The sequence below is a fragment of the Lissotriton vulgaris genome, chromosome 5 (assembly GCF_964263255.1).
Source record: "Lissotriton vulgaris chromosome 5, aLisVul1.2, whole genome shotgun sequence".
Taxonomy (NCBI): Eukaryota; Metazoa; Chordata; class Amphibia; order Caudata; family Salamandridae; genus Lissotriton; species Lissotriton vulgaris.
The window spans coordinates 441,645,129-441,665,979 of NC_141693.1; the positions used below are offsets into that span (position 1 = coordinate 441,645,129).

Below are 20,851 nucleotides of genomic sequence, written 5' to 3' on the forward strand. Positions count from 1 at the left end.
ACCCGAACCCTACTACTGCTCCCTGCAGACAGGCTTCGGGAGAGGCCGGCTCCGGGCGGATGGCGCCTGCAGAGGCTGCGAGAAGTCGACGTAAAGGGCCCCAGGCACTCCTCCTCTGTGGGACGAGGTGCACTCCCCACAGCCTGAAATATTGATGGCGGGCGCCGCAGGCTGGGCCGTTTCATGTCCCACACACCGCAGAACACAACTTGTTGCCGGGGGGAGCAGGATTAATTGGCTGTCAGTACAAACACTCTCCGAAATACCACCAATAATGCGGTGTGTGTGAGCGTGCGGCTAACTGAGCGCGGCTCTGCGGGAGTTTGGATGTAGGTCACGCGCAGATACCTTTAAACAGGGTAGGAGATGCCAGTTTGTGTGCAGTGCTGAGGCCCCACGGATGTGCGCCATGGACTCATCTGCGCACCCCACGCAGGGGACACTTTTACTCACCAATGAGTTTTTACCTGCTGGGATCCCACGTCTTTCAGACGCGTTCACTTTACCCAAGGCGCCACATGATTGAAACACATGGATAACTAGCATGGCAAACAGGTGTGACACACCAAGGTCACACGTGAACTCCGCCTCCAACGACATAGGTGCCCACAGACGCTTGTGGTGGGCGGGGCTGCGGGGGCTGGGTGTGGAGCAGCAAAGCTTGACCCTGCATTTCGGAGGCGGTTACACACACGGGGTTGCGTGTCGGGGCGTCAAAGCAAGGCCTCTTACCTCACAGGCATCAGTTTGTGACAGAGCGTAATGAAGGGGGCTGCACACAGGGCCGTGATTGAGTGTGTGTGTGTGGGGGGGGGGGGGGTACTCTTCACACATAAGCACTAGAGCACGCCGCTAGTCGGATCTGTGTGTGATTGTAGTGTGGGAAAGTGGGAGGCAAGGAGTGTGCACACATACACCTGGGACTGACGCCCCGACCCGAAGGTGGCTGCACCCTGGAGGTTTTTTGATGAATATGTCTGGGAGTATGTGCTAGGGAGTGCAGAGTGCTAGGGAGTGCAGAGTGCTAGGGAGTGCAGAGTGCTAGGGAGTGCAGAGTGCTAGGGAGTGCAGAGTGCTAGGGAGTGCTAGAGATATATGTGTAGCTCAAAGTGTGTATGTGTATGTGGCTCTAGAGTGGTGTGTGTGTAGCTCTAGGGTGGTGTGTATGTGGCTCTGGGGGGAGGTGTGTGTAGCTCTGGGAGGGGTGTGTGGCTCTGGGGGAGTGTGTGTAGCTCTAAGTGCATGTGTAACTAGGGAGTGCATAGTGACTAGGAAGTGCAGAGTGACTAGAGAGTGCAGAGTGCTAGAGAGTTCAGAGTACTAGGGAGTGCAGAGTGCTAGGGAGTGACTAAGGAGTGCTAGGAAATGACTAGAGAGTGCTAGGGAGTGCACAATGCTAAGAGGTGCGGAGTGACTAGGGAAGCTAGGGAGTGCACAGTGCTAGGGAGTGTAGAGTAACTAGGGAGTGCTATAGAGTTCTAGAGACTGCAAAGATTACGCTAATAACAATGTAAGTGACAATGCCATTTATTTATCTGTTTTCAAAACCAACACATAAATAAAAATTTGGTCATTAACAATGCCAATAGCTCAAACTTTTCCAAAGGCGAAACCATTGCATTGAAAATGCTTGTTTAAATAGATCTTGCATTTACAAAAGTTTGAGAAATTGACATTGTACATAGCAATGCTTTTTATTTATGTGTTAATCATCAAAACATGTAAATAGAAGTCATTGTCATTTACAATGCCAATAGCTTAAACTCTCGCAAATACGATACCTGTGGTATTGCAAACGTTTTTTTTTATAAGTGTCGCATGTCCGTTGGCCCAGAACATTTTTCTCTTTCTATTCATCATAGTCTAGGTCAGTAACTTTGAATCCCTGTGCTATGCAGGGGTTTGCTTTGTTTATGATCTATTTAACTGACTATCTTTACAAGGCCCGTTAGTGTGGAGCTTGATGGTGCTTGTTGATTCGTCTACATTTGACTAATTATTGGCAAAATTGCAGTATCGTGTGCATTAAGATGCAAGTCTACAGTCTAATGTGTGCTTTTTGAGTATTTAATTTAATGGTGTGGCTGAAAATGATAGTGAATTTGTTTCATCAAGAGCTCCTTTGTGACTTCAGTGTAGACTTATTAAAGGCCATCAGACATATATATTGGTTGAGTAATTTATGAACTATTAATAATATGCTGATTCTGAGCCTATATGGTGTGCTTTGAGCTATAGTGATGTACACGTCACAAAACTGGCTTTTCTCTCACCTAAAGCTTGGATATATGTACGATGCTCAAGACTTTTTAAAGGGTGGAAGAGAGTTCACCCTGTAGGAGAAGAGCATGGTATGTAAAACAGGGTGCAGATTGTCCATTTTAGACTCCTCATAATCTGGCACGAGGACATAAAGTATGGTTAGAACCTGATGTAGCGATATAATTGCTTAATCCTTAGTACAGGCATTTAAGACATTTCAGCATAAAATACATCCAAGATTGTGCCACGTTTTTGCAAGGTCTCTATAGACAGCAACCAAAAAAACAAATACCTGCTGGAAGATAAAAATCTATTGATATCTCAAAAACCTAATTCCTTTACCTAAGCCGAAGTCCTTCTCCTTAAATGAGCAGACGTAACGGTTGGACAGACCGTCAGCACTTCTACCTCATAGCTGTTGTAACTGTTCGTGTTTCTTGGCCTAGACAGGGTTGTAGTCTTTTACTGGGTAGGTATCTCCACACTCACTCATTCTTTAACCCCATGGATTACCGCCTCTCCCCAATAACCTGCATCAACCAGGACCAATAGGTTAGCACGAGGAGCTGGGGAGTTATGCTGTAGGAATTCGGAAAATTATGCAAAGTGTTTGTGCGGTTCATTTGCACAGGTATGATATTTGTATTTAACCTGTGTAGATTAATCATTTGTTTTAAACACATAATTTAGAGGTTGTACCCAAGACCCTTTCTGTAAAGAACATTACAGTGAACAAAGTCCAATACAGCTCGTGGTCATTCATTCAAAAGTTTCAGTGGGACAATACCTAAAATAATTTTGGAATTTCAACTCAGTAGTATCATTCTGTGGGTCTTAGGTCAATGAACATCTGTCGAAGAAACCCGGGAATAAACAGAAAAGGCCCTTAGTACATACACATTTTTGCAGTATCAATTAACTCTGTCAAAATAATAATAGGCAATGTACCACAATAATAATTTCCATTTCAAATCTATCTAGAGGATATTGGCATGTGCTTCCAAAATGCATACTTTGTCACAAATATCGAAAAACTGCAAATTCTAATGAATAATATGAGCCAGCTGCATCAGTAGAAGTTTATGTACACCGAGACCCCTTTCCCTCTGGTTCTTTTGCTTAATTTGCCTGTTTTAACCCCCACTGTATACGGGGATGCTGGTCCTCCTCAACAATACTCGTATGTAGTCTCCCAGTACATATTCTCAAAAATCTTCCTTCTAATGTATGGTCTGTAGTTATGAGGTATAAATATTTTTGGCTAATCAGGGTATGGTGTGCTATAGGACTGTGTTGGCATGTTTGCAGTGGCTGGGGATCGGCAGACATGTTAGAAATGGTGCTGCGAAACCTTTTTATATAGATCATACTACTTATTCTTAAAAGTAAAGAAAAATATTTTTAAAGGACTACCATGTGCCTCGACAAAAGTTTAAAATGGCAATATGCTCACAGTTCTGTTTTCCAGCGGCACAGATCTCTTAATTCAAGAGCTGCCGGACGCTGTCAGTTACAGTGTATCTGCTGGCACTATCCAAAGAGTTCTAAAAAATACTGGAAGAAGATCCCTTAATGGGATGCTCTGATAAGGGTTGTCAGTTGAGGCAGCTATACTAGGTCACTTACCTCACTGCTTGTCAGCCATCTTTTTAACAACTAATATCGGAGTGTACATCGGTCTGGCGTGCAGGTGAACAAGGGATTGTTTAGTAGTAAGCCAAGTTATTAGAAGCCATATGGAGGCTACTGAGTGAAGTAGGAAAAATTTCACAGAATCAGTCCAGAGGTTATGTGCCAATATGCCGCCCAAAACCCTTCAACGTGTTGGAATAAAAACACATTTCACGACATGTTGTAGTAAACAGCGCAGCCACTTGAATCGGGTGGAACACTTATGTTTCAAAACTATACCATCATATAAATGTAGTACTGTCTACTAGGATACAAGCGAGGGTAGGGTTAACCCACCCACTTTGCAACAATTGCAGATATTGAAATTAATGAGAGAGCATATACAATCCATCATTATACTTTGTCTCCCCCCCCCCCCCCCCCCCCCCAAATTGTATTTTGGGTTTCATAAGAGGTAAGAGGGTCAGACCAAGATGTCTAACTAGTAAAGAGTTGCAGCAGTGTAGAATAGTAGGGTAGGGCTTGGAAATGGCTGAAACCGCCACTGGATTCCCTCACCCATCAACTGTCCTTCCAGGCCTCCTGCTCTACCGTACCCATTTTCAGTGTCCGTGGCGAGGCTCATATTTATGTTGCTAAGGCCTTCGGAAAGGCCTACATGATACCCCAACAGATCTAAATGTCTGACACCTAAAAGTTCACCATGACCACTCACCTTTTCCTGGTCGATCATACTATAGCTGATACCATACAAAATGCTCACATCATGAGTAGACTCATGTCCGTACCTCAAGTCTACTGAAGTCACTTGGGGCAATTGGCGACCAGTAGCATCGCTGAACATTTGGTCTGAAGACTTAGGATAGTTCTTTCAAGATGACCTATCTGCAGGAAGACAAGAAGACATCAGAAACACCTTTTACATAGGAATAAACCGTTATCTTCAGCTCCCTAAACAATTTATATAGCTATGTTGATCCTCCTTAACTTATTAGCAGCAGGCGCACTAGCATGGTTGGATGCAACGTTTAATCAGAATCTGCAAGTACTATATGTGAATATGCAGTGCCCAGTCCCGCACCAACTGAATAAATTGAGGGTTATTCCCATGCTTCTTGCCCCTCACCTCTATTAAGTAATCTAGCATGTATTGCCTCACCTTAATTTGCATCACTTAAAATTCCATGTATATTGAGACAGGAGGTATGTGTGTATGCATATGTGTGTGTGTGTGTGTGTGTGTGTGTATATATATATGTGTATATATATATATATATATATATATATATATATATATATATATATATATATATATATATATATATTCACAGAAAAAACCATAGGTTATAGACCATATATAGTTAGGAATTTGCATTTACAAAACCTTATTTTACTCGCACAAAACCATTGAAATTCCATATATAGTTAGATGCACTAACTATATATCGCGGACCCGCAATCCACTGCTAATGATGTCACATATTACATCATTCATGACATGGTCAGTGACATCACTGATGACATCACTGATGACATCTCAAATGACATCACTGATGACATCTCAAATGACATCACTGATGACATCACTGATGACAACACCCAGTGACTGTATGTTTCTGTAAAGTTAAAATATGTCTTACATATTGAAGAATGAGTGGATGTATAAGTGTCTGGATGAAGGATTTAGTAGGTGCATGACTGACTGTATGAGAGAATGATTAAATGTGTCTCACTGAGTGCATGGGTTAGTGATTAAAGTGTCTTAATTTGGCAATCATTATTTATGTTCTTCTGTAAACTGCTGCATGTTTAAATCAGTAGCTATATCAGTAACTATATGGGTTATTGAATGGTTGCCCAAGTATTTGTATGGGAGACTGAGTATGTGTGTGGGTGGCTGGGAGGTGTATAACTCTGTGCATAGATGTGTGAGCAGTTGATTCCCTAGGTGTATGGGTTCAAAAGTGCATGTAGAAACAGCTGTATGGACAGTTGACTGTGTGCATGAGTATATTGGTGAGTGAATGGATATCTCAGTTCTACATGTCAAAATAAGTACATATGTAAAACACACTCCATGTGAGAGTTGACATATATAAATAACTGAACATAAGAGCCAGTGAATGTGAGAGTGGCTGTATGAATCATTGTGAACTTGTATCAAGGATTGTATAAGAGAGTAAATATGTGTTAGTATATGTTTGAATAAGTAAGGTGTGTATAACTGTATAGTTGAGGAAATGGAGGTGTGATTGATTCTTTGCATGACTGACTAGGTGTGTGGGTAACTCCATGGATGTGTGACAGTCTGTGAGTGCCTGTTTACACTGAGTGTATCTAAGGTTATATTAGAGTCTGAAGATGTATTATCACATAAATGATATCATCAGTGATGTAATCAGTAATGTCAAATGAGATGTCAGTGATGTCATCAGTGATGTCATTTGAGATGTCATCAGTGATGTCATTTGAGATGTCATCAGTGATGTCATCAGTGATGTCACTGACCATGTCATGAATGATGTAATATGTGGCATCATTAGCAGTGGATTGCGGGTCCGCGATATATAGTTAGTGCATCTAACTATATATGGAATTTCAATGGTTTTGTGCGAGTAAAATAAGGTTTTGTAAATGCAAATTCCTAACTATATATGGTCTATAACCTATGGTTTTTTCTGTGAATTTCATTGGTTTTTTAAAAGCTAATATCTATAGCTGTAAAATATATTCTTTATTAAGTGACGTATCACGTAGCCCGTGAGACACCTCATGATGCATCGCATAACCGTGACGTATCGTCTCTGCAGCGCAAACCAAACCCAAAACGTAAGCGCGCCAGAACACGCTTAGAGATATATATATTTTTTTTTAACCTTAATCAGACAAAATCCACACGTGCACATATCACAAACATTCAAAAAACACAATATGTCGGACTCCCGTTACGCTGCCGGTTAGCTGCCCGGTTAACGTACCAGGAAGCACCTTTACCGCGAAAAATCGCAATTTTTTTTTTCACCCCCCAGGGAACTTTAATAGCCCCCTCATCAATCCTAGGGGTTCAGGAGGGGTTTGCCTTACCCCTTTCATTCATTTACACCTTTTTTTTTTCCACCTCTTGTCTCTCGATCCTACCGAGAGACAAGATGGCGGCCGCTCCGGACTGTTTACAATGTTGACAGCCAATCAGCTACTCGTCAGACTCTCGTTACACTGCCGGTTAGCTGTCCGGTTAGCTGCCCGGTTCGCGTACCAAGACGCGTCTCTACGGCGAAAAAATCTGAATTTTTTTTTTTTTTTTTTTGGGCCCAGCGTGGCTCTATAATATCCCCTCATCAATCCTAGGGGGTCAGAAGGGGTCTACCTTGCCCCTTTCCTTCATTTCCCCCTTTGTTTTGGCCTCCTCTTGTCTCTCGATCCTACCGAGAGACAAGATGGCGGCCGCTCCGGACTGTTTACAATGTTGACAGCCAATCAGCTACTCGTCAGACTCTCGTTACACTGCCGGTTAGCTGTCCGGTTAGCTGCCCGGTTCGCGTACCAAGACGCGTCTCTACGGCGAAAAAATCGGAATTTTTTTTTTTTTTTTTTTTGGGCCCAGCGTGGCTCTATAATATCCCCTCATCAATCCTAGGGGGTCAGAAGGGGTCTACCTTGCCCCCTTTCCTTCATTTCCCCCTTTGTTTTGGCCTCCTCTTGTCTCTCGATCCTACCGAGAGACAAGATGGCGGCCGCACCGGACTGTTTAGAATGTTGACAGACACCGGAGAGCCAATCAGCTTTGCTTCGCAGAGTTCCGATAAGCGAAAAGTACGCGAACCGGAGCGCTGCCCGGAGCGCTGTTACAGATATATATCTTGTTTTAAACGTTAATTTCTCAAAATTCACTGAAGCACATATATTGAAACCTAGCAAAGGCACATCGGGCTAACAGTCCCTACAATTTTGCCAAGTTTCGTGGAAATCCATTCAGCCGTTCGGGCTAAAAGTGAGTCCAACCGCCCTATGGAAATTAACATGGGAAAAACGCGTTTTGGGACCCCCCTTTTTTCTCGGCCCCCCCTTGACGAACCCCCCCCAAATTTCCAGGAGCTGCTCAGAAACAAAATGTGCCATTTTCCTGAAAATTTCAGCCAATTCCGTGCACAAACGCCAAAGTTATTAGGCATAGAATTTTCAAAAGTTCCATAGAGAAAAAATCCTAACTATATATACCTACTGGCTATCGCCAGTAGGTAATATATATATATATATATATATATATATATATTTCTTCCACCAAAGTGATCCTTCGACTCTGTGCGCTCAACTGTGGGTGCTCTGCAAAGGGGCCGGATCCTGGCCCAATTCACAATTTTTCACCAAAGATGCCGCACTCAGGGTTTGAGTTAAAAAATTCAGGTTTATTTCTCCAGCTCGGACCAACGCGTTTAAGCCTTAACAGGCTTTGTTCACGGTAAGTGAGCTTTTTTCTATGTCTACTATTTATCCCAATTGGCGTTTAAGATGCATTGTGGGACTAGTAGTTGTTACATTGTACATTTCATTTACATCATGTATAACATGCAATGTATAAACGCAATCATTTAAGTTGATTGTTTCATTTTCTCATTGAGCTATTATGAGTTTACTTTTGATGACTCATTCTGAAACAAAGAAAGAACTAATTGCAGACTGGCTGGAAAACAATACAGAATGCTCATTAAATATGATGCGCATCTTAATAAAACATGCCAGAATTGATATAGCTGAAATTACGACCAAAATCAATGAAATGGAAGAGAACATTAAACAACAAATCAATAAAGATGAAGCATCAAAAATGAGAAAAGAGATGGAAGACTGACTTGAAAAATATGAGACCGAAATAGAAGAACGCAAATAGCGAAAATTTAAGAGATGAAAAAGATTATGCAGTGGGTAGGATCTTAACATTTGCCAGACGGTTTGACCATCTCAAAAAGAACTTTCAACGTCAAGGTACACTAAGTACACCAGCGAGCACCAGTGGATCAGAGAGAAGTGAGACTGAAGGTTCAGACAGTGGAGCAAGTAACACAGGGTTCGAGGCATGTGGGCTGCTGAATTCATATCTGTGCATAGTCCGCCACCTAGTGTTGGGTCCGGATGATTGCACATTGTTGTCCTGGAAGAGTCTTCGAAGTATCACGAGATAGGTGGCTCCTCCCCTGGACTACAGTGCGCATGGGCATCGCCTCCATCCCCAGATTGTTTTTTTCCGCCATAGGGTTCGGATGTGTTTTCGGTTCCCTCCTTCGGAACCGATAGTTGTTCGATTTTACTTGAGACCAAAAGGTCTTTAGGCTGGGCGTCGGTATAGTTGCGTTCGGGTTTTCTTACTGACTCTCAGCTCCAATCTCCTACTGCCCTTCCACGTGCTTCGACGCGGACGGGCCTACACTAACTCATTTGCGATGGAGCGGACTCCATTCAAGAAGTGTCCGCTATGTCACTCGAAATCCTCGCACCTCGACGTGCACCCTGTGTGCAACACATGCTTGTCGCCGGATCACCGTGAAGACACCTGCATGGCTTGTTCAAAGTTTAGGAGTAAAAAAACTTTGAAGATTCGCCGGGCTAATCGACTCCAGGCACAGTTGTCGGCTTCGGCACCCCCACCTGATGACATCTTTCAGGAATCGATTGAGGAGGAAGCCGGCGTACAAGAGTCGGACTCTGGCCCCGCGTCCGAAGAAGAGGCCTACGACGCGGACGAGGAGGCCGGCGACGAAGTCTCCGGTGAGGTAGGGGACGACGAACTGATTTGTGCCGCCATGGGAGATAGCTCAGAGGAAGAGCATCCCCAAACGGACTCCGGGGTTTCCCCCCGTCATACGGCCCAGGTCGAGGGATCGCCTTCGGGCCTTACCCGAGATCTTACTACAAGTCCTACGTCCCCGCCCCCGGGCCCGGTCACGGACATTTCTGGCAAGAAACCGAAAGTGAAGCCAACCGGTCACGCACCCTCGGATGCGAAACCGAAACCGAAACTGGCGTTGGTAAAGAAGGTTCTGGAGGCGTCAACTTCCACGAAACCCAAAATGGCCGACTCGAAGAGCCACGCCAAGATGGCCGACCACAAAAGCCGCGCCAAAATGGCCGACCCGAAGTCCTCGGGGTCGGCGCCGAAGGTGAAGACTTCCGACGCGGCTGTGTCGGCACCGAGAGGGGTCGCGGACCCGAAGACGGCTTCGAAGAAGCGTCACGCCGACGGTGCGACGGGCCAGGAGGCGTCGGCACCGAAGAAGAGGCCTGCCGACGACCGGGCTCTCGGAGACGAAGAGGCGCTCGAGACAGTTCAGCCCTCGGCATCCCTTACTAAGAAGGTGGGAGAATCCTTGAAGCGGATCCAACAGTCCACTGTGGTTCCCAGCCAGGACGCTGGCGTGCCAAGGCCCACGCCGAAGCCTGCCAAGGGACAAACGCCCATCCGTTTTACCCTTCCTCCCAAGTCGGCGCCGAAGGCCTTCGCGCCTAAGCAGAGCGGACATTCTCAAGAAGCATTGACGCCGAAAGCTGCCTTGGTGGTATCGAAGCTTCGGCTCCAACCGCTCGCGGTGGAGGAACGTCGAGAGGTGACAATCGACGCCAACACCGGAAAATTGTCGCTCCTCAAAAGAAAGATTACCTCGGAGCCGCCATTGGAACCCTTTAGGATTCCATTAAAGAACAAAAAGTACTCTGCGGACTCTTCGGCTCTGATGGAACCTCTGTCTCCACAAGCCATGGAACGCTCGCCGGCCCATTCCCCAGTGCCTGAGGTGGAGGAGGAATACGACGAGTACACATATCCTGCGTACTCGGATCCGGACGAGGAGCAAGTGCCCTGGACAGCAGGAGGCGACACGGACGACCTGCAGTCGGGTCAGGACACTCAACTTTTCGCCACTAAGACGTCCCCGACGGAGGACTCGGCGGCGTTTAATGCATTAATAGAAAGAGCTGCAGCGAACCATGACGTCGAACTGCACTCAGACCCGGTGGATGCGGACTTCTTGGTCGACACCTTCTCGGTAGCCGAAAAGCAAGTCAAGACGCTACCTATGCTCAAAGGGGTGCTGAAGCATGCACAGGAGGTATTTAAGGAGCCCACCCGGGCGCGGGTGGTCAATCCTCGCATCGACAGGAAGTATAAGGCGGCGCCCACGGATCCCACGTATATTAAGGGACATTTGCCATTGGACTCCCTGGTGGTGTCCAACGCTCGAAAGAGGGCGAATTCGCAGACTACTGGTGATGCTCCTCCCCCAGACAAAGAGTCAAAGATCTTTGAGGCATCGGGCAAACGCATTGCTGCACAGGCAGCAAACATTTGGAGGATCTCTAACACCCAAGCCCTGCTTGCACGTTATGATAGGGCCCATTACGACACATTAGAGGCCATCCTACAACACTTGCCTGACCAATACAAGGAGGCGGGGGAGATGCTCATTCAGGAGGGTAAACTCATTACTAATGCATCCATCAAATGTGCCCTAGATGTAGCGGACACTGCCTCCAGGGCTATCAATACAAGCGTGTTACTCAGACGCCATGCCTGGCTTCGAATTTCTGGGTTCAAGCCCGACATACAAACCACATTACTGGGTCAGACGGTGAATCCTGACCATCTGTTCGGCCCTGAAGTGGATGCCTCCCTAGAAAAAATGAAAAAAGATACCGAAACTGCCAAGTCTATGGGGGCTTTACAAAGTCAGCAGTTTCGGGGTGGTTCTTTTCGCCGCTCCAATTCAAGAGGCACCTCAAGAGGCCAGGCACCCCAAACCACGCAATACTACAAGGGTAACACCCAGTCCTCGTATAACAACAACAAGGGCAGGGGTGGCTACAGAGGCAATAATATCAAGGGCAGAGGACGTGGAAACAATGCCTCCAGGTCCACCGCCTCCAACAAGCAGTGACGTCTTGTCACTTCCCCCCGATCACACAACACCTGTCGGGGGGAGACTACAGCAGTTCCTGCCGGCGTGGAGGTCCATCACCACGGACAGGTGGGTGAGGTCTCTTATCCAGTACGGGTACTGTCTAGAACTTACGTCCATTCCACCGGACATACCGCCAAGAGGCCGTGCTATGTCCGACGAGCACTTGACCTTGTTGCAGCAAGAAGTACTAATCATGCTGCAAAAAGGGGCGATAGAGCTTGTTCCATTGCAAGAACAAGGAACAGGGGTTTACTCCCTGTATTTTCTCATTCCCAAAAAGGACGGATCACTCAGGCCGATCCTGGACCTCAGGCCCCTGAACTGGTACATCAACTCAGAGCACTTCCATATGCTCACGTTGCAGCAGGTGCTTCCCCTACTTCAACAGGGGGACTTCCTAGCAACGCTGGATCTGAAGGATGCCTATTTTCACATTCCCCTGCATCCTTCACACAGGAAGTATCTCAGATTCAAGATCTTAGACCAGCATTACCAGTTCAGGGTCCTGCCGTTCGGGGTCACCACGGCACCAAGAGTTTTCACCAAGTGCCTAGCGACTGTAGCAGCGCATCTCCGTCGCCAGCACGTCCATGTCTTTCCATACCTCGACGACTGGCTTATTCAGGCAAAGACGGAACAGCAGTGCGTAGACCACGTGTCACGCACCATCCACCTCCTGCACGATCTGGGATTCTCTCTGAACTACCCAAAGTCCCATCTCCAGCCCGCCCACGTGCGTCAGTATCTGGGCGCGACAATCAACACTCTGGCGGCCACTGCGCAGCCGAGTTCAGTGAGAATCGCCGGCATCCAGGCGCTGATCCAACGATTCAGACCCCAGACCTCGCTTCCAGCGAGGGTGTTCATGCAGTTGATAGGCATGATGGCCTCCTGCATCTCCATTGTCCCGCACGCGAGACTACATATGCGTCCGCTTCAGGAGTGCCTGGCACGTCAGTGGACTCAGGCTCATGGGCAACTGACAGACCTAGTGTTGGTGAGCGGTCGGGCGTACAACTCTCTGCATTGGTGGAAGCCACAAAACCTTTGCAAGGGCCGACCATTCCAAGAGCCTGTCCCACAGATCATCCTGACAACGGACGCCTCTCTCCAGGGATGGGGAGCTCATGTACTCCATTACACAGTGCAGGGACTATGGACACTTCAGCAAAGGAAGATGCACATCAATGTGTTGGAACTGATGGCAATCTTCATGGCCTTAAAGGCGTTCAAAGTACATCTGTGCAACAAGGTCGTGTTGATCCGGACGGACAACATGACGGCCATGTACTACATCCAGAAGCAGGGGGGAACACACTCTCCACAGCTGTCTCATCTGGCTCAGAGCATGTGGAAGTGGGCCATTCAGAGGAACATATTCCTCATGGCAGAACATCTCCCAGGCAAGGACAACCAGATGGCGGATCTGCTCAGCAGACACAGCCATCAGATGCACGAGTGGGAGTTACATCCATCAGTACTCCAACCGTACTTCCAAAGGTGGGGTCATCCAGAGATAGACCTGTTCGCCACAAAGGAGAACGCAAAATGCCAAAGCTTCGCCGCCAGGTTCCCACACCCCCAATCACAGGGCAATGCGATGTGGATGAACTGGTCAGGCAGATTTGCGTACGCTTTTCCCCCAGCACCTCTGATACCGCTGGTGGCACGCAAGCTCAGGCAGCACTCGATGACTCTCATCCTGGTTGCTCCTACGTGGGCTCGCCAACCATGGTACACCACGTTTCTGGAACTCTCCGTGGTACCGCATCAAAGGCTTCATCTCACTCCCAGCCTTCTGACGCAGAGCCATGGCGACATTCAGCACCCAGATCCGCAACAGCTCAACCTGGCGATCTGGCTCCTGAAGTCCTAGAGTTTGGCTACCTTAATCTTCCTCCCGATTGCATGGACATCATTCGGGAAGCGAGAAAGCCCACTACTAGAGCTTGTTATGCGGCTAAATGGAAGAGGTTTGTCGTCTACTGCGTGGAGCACAGCATTGACCCGCTAGACGCTTCCATTCAAAACATCATATGTTACCTCTTTCACCTGTATCGGTGTAATCTAGCTTACTCTTCCATCCGCATTCACCTGTCGGCTATGGCAGCATACCTCCAAAATAGGCAACACCTGTCACTCTTTAAGGTCCCTGCTATCAAGGCTTTTCTGGAAGGACTCAAGAGAGTCATTCCACCAAGGACTCCACCAGCACCGGAATGGAACCTCAATGTGGTTCTTACAAGGCTGATGGGTCCCCCCTTTGAGCCACTACACTCTTGCGAACTGCAGTTTCTGACCTGGAAGGTGGCTTTCTTAGTAGCAATCACATCGCTACGGAGGGTTAGCGAACTGCAGGCGCTCACCATCCAAGAACCTTTCTTCCAGGTCCATGCTAACAGGGTGGTGCTCCGCACTAACCCTAAATTCTTGCCCAAAGTGGTCTCACAGTTCCACATGAACCAAACTATTGAATTGCCGGTGTTCTTCCAAAACCCAGAGACGCTGGCGGAGCGGATGCTCCACACTCTTGATGTAAAGAGGGCCTTGATGTATTATGTGGACAGGACAAAAGATTTCCGCAAAACCAAACAACTTTTTGTTGCTTTTGCCACTCAACACAAGGGAAACGCAATCTCCAAAGCAGGAATAGCTAGATGGATAGTAAAGTGCATTCAGATCTGCTACGCTAAAGCAAAGCGCACTCTCACTATACCACCGAGGGCCCACTCCACTAGAAAGTTGGGGGCCTCTATGGCGTTCTTAGGTAACATTCCCTTAGAAGACATCTGTAGAGCAGCCACATGGTCTACCACTCATACTTTCACCAAGCACTACTGTGTAGACGTGCATTCAAAACAACAGGCAGCTGTTGGTCAGGCTGTTCTAAAAACGCTTTTTCAGACTGCTGCAGCTGGCACGGGCGGCCGCCGCTAATGGAGGGACTGCTATGTATTCTATGCACAGATATGAATTCAGCAGCCCACATGCCTCGAACTGCAAATGCTACTTACCAGTATGCATCTGTTCTTGGCATGTAGGGCTGCTGACATTCATATCGCCCACCCTCCTCCCCGGCGCCTGTAGCAGCTGCAGTATGTATTCATATACAAACATATGCTCATAGCATGGTCATCACTCACTTCTGCACTCCATCTCTGCCTATGGCTAAAAACAATCTGGGGATGGAGGCGATGCCCATGCGCACTGTAGTCCAGGGGAGGAGCCACCTATCTCGTGATACTTCGAAGACTCTTCCAGGACAACAATGTGCAATCATCCGGACCCAACACTAGGTGGCGGACTATGCACAGATATGAATGTCAGCAGCCCTACATGCCAAGAACAGATGCATACTGGTAAGTAGCATTTGCATTTGGATTTTTTTAGACTAAGTGCTGCTCTGGAACATGGACAAATCCAAGTCCAGAGGAGGGGGCCGCGGAAGAGGATCATTCCAGCCCCGAGGAAGAGGAAAGAACATCGCTGTCGGAGCACGAGGAAAACCAGAAGAGCCAAAAGAAAAAAAGTCCTATCCCCCCAGGAATCGAAAGTAGAAAACTTGATAATTAATTTATTAAAACATGTCCTAACAGAAGAAGAAAGAACGTTATTAAATAAAGGACTTTAACTTTGCCCTGAAAAACATTTCCACCCAACTGAAATCAGAATTGACTTGTATAAATATATACGTAAGCTTAAATTAGCCAAAGTTCATGCACGGCGGCCCAAACAAATGTTGAACACAATAGGTGGAGAGCCACCAGATAACAATCCCAACTGGCAGATTGAAGAAATACCCGACCCGATCTCCAGAATATATTCGGACTGCTGTATGACCAAGAGACTACTGAAATTTCGGGAACCCAGTTGTTGGAGGATCTAAATATTAGAACTGACCGGAGGGTCAAAAGTGGCCTGAAGAAAAAATCTAGATTTTGTCCCAACCTGTCACCAGGTAATAGAATTGATATGTTTTCAGAAGCTATAGTGGAGGAAATAGAGAAGCTCTCTAACACAAGAAAAGGAAATAAAAGAGAGAATCTCACAAGAGGAGAAAGACATGCCATCAAGACACTGAATGACGACCTCAATCTTACTTTAAAACCTGCAGACAAGGGTGGCAATATTGTCCTGATGGACACACAAAACTATGTAAAAGAAGCAAAACGACAACTGGAAAACCAAGAAAATTACAGTAAATTACAAACGAATCCCATAAATCAGATGACGCTGCAACTAAATGGACTATTACATGATTGGCAAAGGGAAGAGCTACTGGATGAAGATGAAAAGAGATTTCTAATGAATGAATACCCAGTAATCCCCACAATTTATTTTCTGCCGAAAATACATAAGACACTCATTGATCCACCAGACAGACCGATTGTGGCATCATGTCTAAGCCTTTACGAAAACATCTCTCAGTATGTAGATCTGTTCCTAGCACCCATTGCAAAGAGCATGAGCTCCTATATTAAAGACACTGGAGATTTTTTACGAATCCTTAAAGCCATTATGTGGAGTGAGGACTACCTACTGGTAACGATAGATGCAGTTTCACTGTACACGTCAATAAAACATGAAATAGGCTTAGAGGCATGTAATTACTTTTTGAAACAGCGAAACATCGGAGACCGCAAACACACAGAAATGTTAATGAACATGATCAGGTTATGTCTCAACAACAGTGTATTCCTATTCAACAACCAACTATACAAGCAAGAGTGCGGAACGGCCATGGGAATTTCATTCTCACCAAACTATGCCAATATTACAATGGGGTGGTGGGAAAAAACAATAGCGTGGAACCCCACGAACCAATCAGATCTAGACAGAATAATACTATGGGTCCGTTACATCGACGATCTGTTTTTAATTTGGAATGGCACGGAAACTAATTTCAATATGTATTTCTCTAAACAGTGTGGCAATGATATCGGACTACAGTTCACACACACTACCAACAAACAAGAAATTGATTTCCTGGATTTGAAAATATATGTTGAGAATAATCAAATACAAACAACACTGTTCAGGAAAAAAACACCGACAAACAGTATCCTACATGGAACCAGTTTCCACCCTCAACCGCTGCTTGCAAGTACACCGTATGGTGAATTTGTTTGTATGAAAAGAAATTGCTTGAATGAACAAGATGCAGAAACCAAAATCATGGAAACAACGGAAAGACTAAGGTCAAGAGGATACAGTGAAAGAATACTGGAAAAAAGTAAAAGAAGAGTGGAACTTAAAACCAGAAAAAGATGAATCACATGGACCACCGCCATTTGTGACAACATTCAGTAAAGAAAGTGGCATCATAAAAAGTAAGATAAAAAAATATTGGCGCCTGATATCGGGGGACCTCGACATAGGAAAATAAGTAGGCGAAGGACCAATGATAAGTTTTAAAAAGCCATCGTCACTAAAAGATCATCGTGTCAAAAGTCACTTCAAGTCAAAAACATTAGAAAATAAAAGCAATTGGCTTACTGACCAACAAAATGGATTTAGAAAATGTAATGTCTGTAAGGCATGCAAGATTGGCCAAAATAAAAACACCTTTGAAGAACCTGATGGGGAAAAAAACAGCGATTGAAGGAAGAATCACTTGCTCCTCCACACATGTGGTATACATCATACAATGCAAATGTGGTTCATCTTATGTTGGAAGCACAACCTGTGCTTTAAAAAAACGAATACTGGAACACATCAGAGCTGTGAAAAACAAGGACATGTCATACGCCACAGCCAAACATATGTCAATGTGCCAAAAAAGTAATTGGAGAGTAATGTCATATTATGGAATACATATGGTCAAATTGGATGAACGAGGAGGCAACAGACTGCGCAAATTGCGACAAATTGAATCTAAATTCATAATCAGACTTAAAACAAAAAACGCCACGTGGGAGGACTTTTGATGAGGAGCTTCATATACATTTTGACTAATAACTGTAATAATTGGATACTTTTCATAAATTGATACAAATATGGTATAATGGGGTACTGTACCCAAATACACATATAGTAATACACATCAAAGTAAACTCATAATAGCTCAATGAGTACTATACCATGTAAATATTTACTCTGTAAATGATGATAATAATATGAGAATGAAACTGCTTTTGTGCGCGTAAAAATGCAGCGCGAATAGATCAAGAGAAAATGAAATAATCAACTTAAATGATTGCGTTTATACATTGCATGTTCTACGTGATGTAAATGAAATGTACAATGTAACAACTACTAGTCCCACAATGCATCTTAAACGCCAATTGGGATAAATAGTAGACATAGAAAAAAGCTCACTTACCGTGAACAAAGCCTGTTAAGGCTGAAACGCGTTGGTCCGAGCTGGAGAAATAAACCGCATCTTTGGTGGAAAAAAAAAAAAAATATATATATATATATATATATATATATATATATATATATATATATATATATATATATCTCTTCTATCAGACGGCTTTAATTAAAGCCTCTGAAGATATAAGAACTATCGGGGACCAGGGAGGCACAGCGGTGCTCATATTGCTAGATTTGTCAGCTGCATTTGACACGATCGATCATTCCGTCCTGATCGACCGTGTCTCGTCTATGGGCATCGAAGATAGGGCAAAAGAACTGCTCACCTCCTTTCTCTCCAACAGGACACAGGTTGTGACCCTAGGTTCCTTTCAATCTGCCCAACTGACTCTACCTTGTGGAGTTCCCCAAGGCTCATTCTTAAGTCCGACACTTTTTAATATCTATGTGTCGGACCTAGCTAGAGCCATAAAAGCTCATGGGATGGGCCTTACGTCCTACGCGGATGATACCCAGTTGGTGCTTGCAGTAAACAATGATGGGGAGAAGGTTGCTGCAAGCTTCCAAGAAGGCATGCTGGCCATCAGTAATTGGATGGGCAGCAACTGCCTCAAATTGAACTCCGAAAAAACGGAGGTCATTATTTTCGGAAAGCTGTCTCCTTCATGGTCCAGCTCTTGGTGGCCACCGTCATTGGGTACTCTGCCCAACCCAGTCACCAAGGTTAGGAACTTAGGAATTAGGTTTGATGATGGTCTGAATTTTGTTTCCCATGCCAATCAAGTGGTCTCAACAGCGTTTCACAAACTTAGATTGATTAAGAAAATTCTTCCATATCTCCCGAAACGGCAGGAAAAACTTTGGTCAGCATGCTGGTGATGTCATCTTTGGACTATTGCAATGGGTTGTTTGCTAACGCACAAAGCAGGGTAATCAACAAACTGCAAACGGTTCAAAATACAGCCACCAGAATGTTGTTAGGGACCCCTAAATTTAAACCGATATCTCACGTGATCAAAAACTACCATTGGTTGGCAGTAAGGAATCGCATAAAATTTAAGGCGTTATGCAATGCCTTCAAAGCCTCACGTAAATTAAGACCCCAGTTCCTGATAAATCAGTTATCCACATACTGTCCCAATAGACAACTTCGTTCTTCCACTGCATACCAGCTACATTTACCACGTACAAAGACAGTGTCTTGGGGAGACAGGTGTTTTGTTGTGACAGCTGCAAGATTGTGGAATGCCCTTCCGTTGCAGATCCGTTCCTGCCAGTCACTGCTACACTTTAGCAAAATGATAAACACTAAGGGCCAGATGTAGGTAAGTAACATTTACCTATTCTTAATTACCGAAAATTACTGAATTTTACCGATTCGGTAATTAAGAATCGGTAAATGTGAGGGGTGGGTATGTAGGGAATCCAGATGTTCCCTTTTACCGAATCGGTAAAAGTCGGTATTTACCGAATCGGTAAATACCGAATCGTTAAAGCCTATTGATTCCTATGGGCTTCAAAGCCCATAGGAATCAATAGGCTTTACCGATTCGGTATTTACCGAATCGGTAAATACCGAATTTCACAAGGGTGCAGGGGGTGTCACTTTGACAGGATTGGGTGCCATGTGGCAGGCATGCAAGCCCTAGAGGCAGGTCTGCCTGCCACATGGCATAGGTGTGCATGCACACATGTGCATGCACACGGGAATCGGTATTTTACCATGAAGTTGGATTTCATGGTAAAATACCGATTCGTTAAGGCCTTTGGGACTTCTGAGTCCCACCTACATATGGAATTTACAGAATCGGTAAAATTACCGATTCGGTAATTTTGCCGATTCTGTAAATGTAGATTTAACTACATGTGGCCTTGGATTTAGGCCCCTACATACCGATTGGCCATTTACCGGTCGGTAACGGCCGAAATCGGCCGTTACCGGTCGTTAAATGGCCTGAAACGGCCACCTACATCGGGCCCATGGTTGTTTAACCAATAAGCTGGCCTCTGATTCTGCTTAGTCCACAGCGCCGAGACGCCCAAGGGCATTTGTTGCGCTTTACAAGTTTAAAATAAATATATATATCCAACCAAGTTGCCTCTGATTTCAGGAAGCCACTCTGCTGGTGCTGTTTAAACAAAACCTTTATTTCACCAAGCTGCACATTTTGTCTGGTTAATTTCGAGCCTTCCCCGACGCGTTTCGAAGCTGCTGCTTCTTTCTCATGGGGCCATGGGCAGCACGTGACAGGGTTTAACCACATACTTCATTTTTAAACCATTACATGCATACTCTCTCCAGTGAGGTATGCTGGGGGATGTAGTTCGATTCTTCCCCTTCATTGGGGTCCCTCATGTGCCATAATTCAATGACATTTAAAACTCATTTCACCGCCCTCCAGTGGGCTTCAGGCATTTAGTGCAGTAGTTTACTTATGAAAACACCAGCGCTGTAATTCCGGCGGAGTGATCCCCGCCTACAGACCTGTTCCACTGAGTCTTGCCAGGTGGTGCATCCTCCGCGGCTGAGGCAGCAGCGTTAAACATCCAACCAAGTTGCCCCTGATTTAAGGACGCCACTCTGCTGGTGCTGTTTAAACAAAACCTTTATTTCACCAAGCTGCATATATATATATATATATATATATTTCACTGAAACAAACCAGGCGCGTTATAATTAGAAATTAGCA

The 20,851-nt window shown here is 45.4% G+C and overlaps 2 protein-coding genes across 4 annotated transcripts in view; both read left to right on the forward strand.

The window, feature by feature from the left end:
• Nucleotides 1–20,851, forward strand: part of PRDM2 (PR/SET domain 2) — a 434,311-nt gene that overhangs the window by 301,864 nt on the left and 111,596 nt on the right. The window lies entirely within an intron of this gene.
• Nucleotides 8,544–17,338, forward strand: LOC147711049 (uncharacterized). Its single transcript, XM_086921864.1, has 2 exons — nt 8,544–8,959; nt 15,211–17,338. The coding sequence occupies exon 2, from the start codon at nt 15,816–15,818 to the stop codon at nt 17,112–17,114; it is 1,299 nt and encodes a 432-aa protein (XP_086777990.1). The 5' UTR covers nt 8,544–8,959; nt 15,211–15,815; the 3' UTR covers nt 17,115–17,338.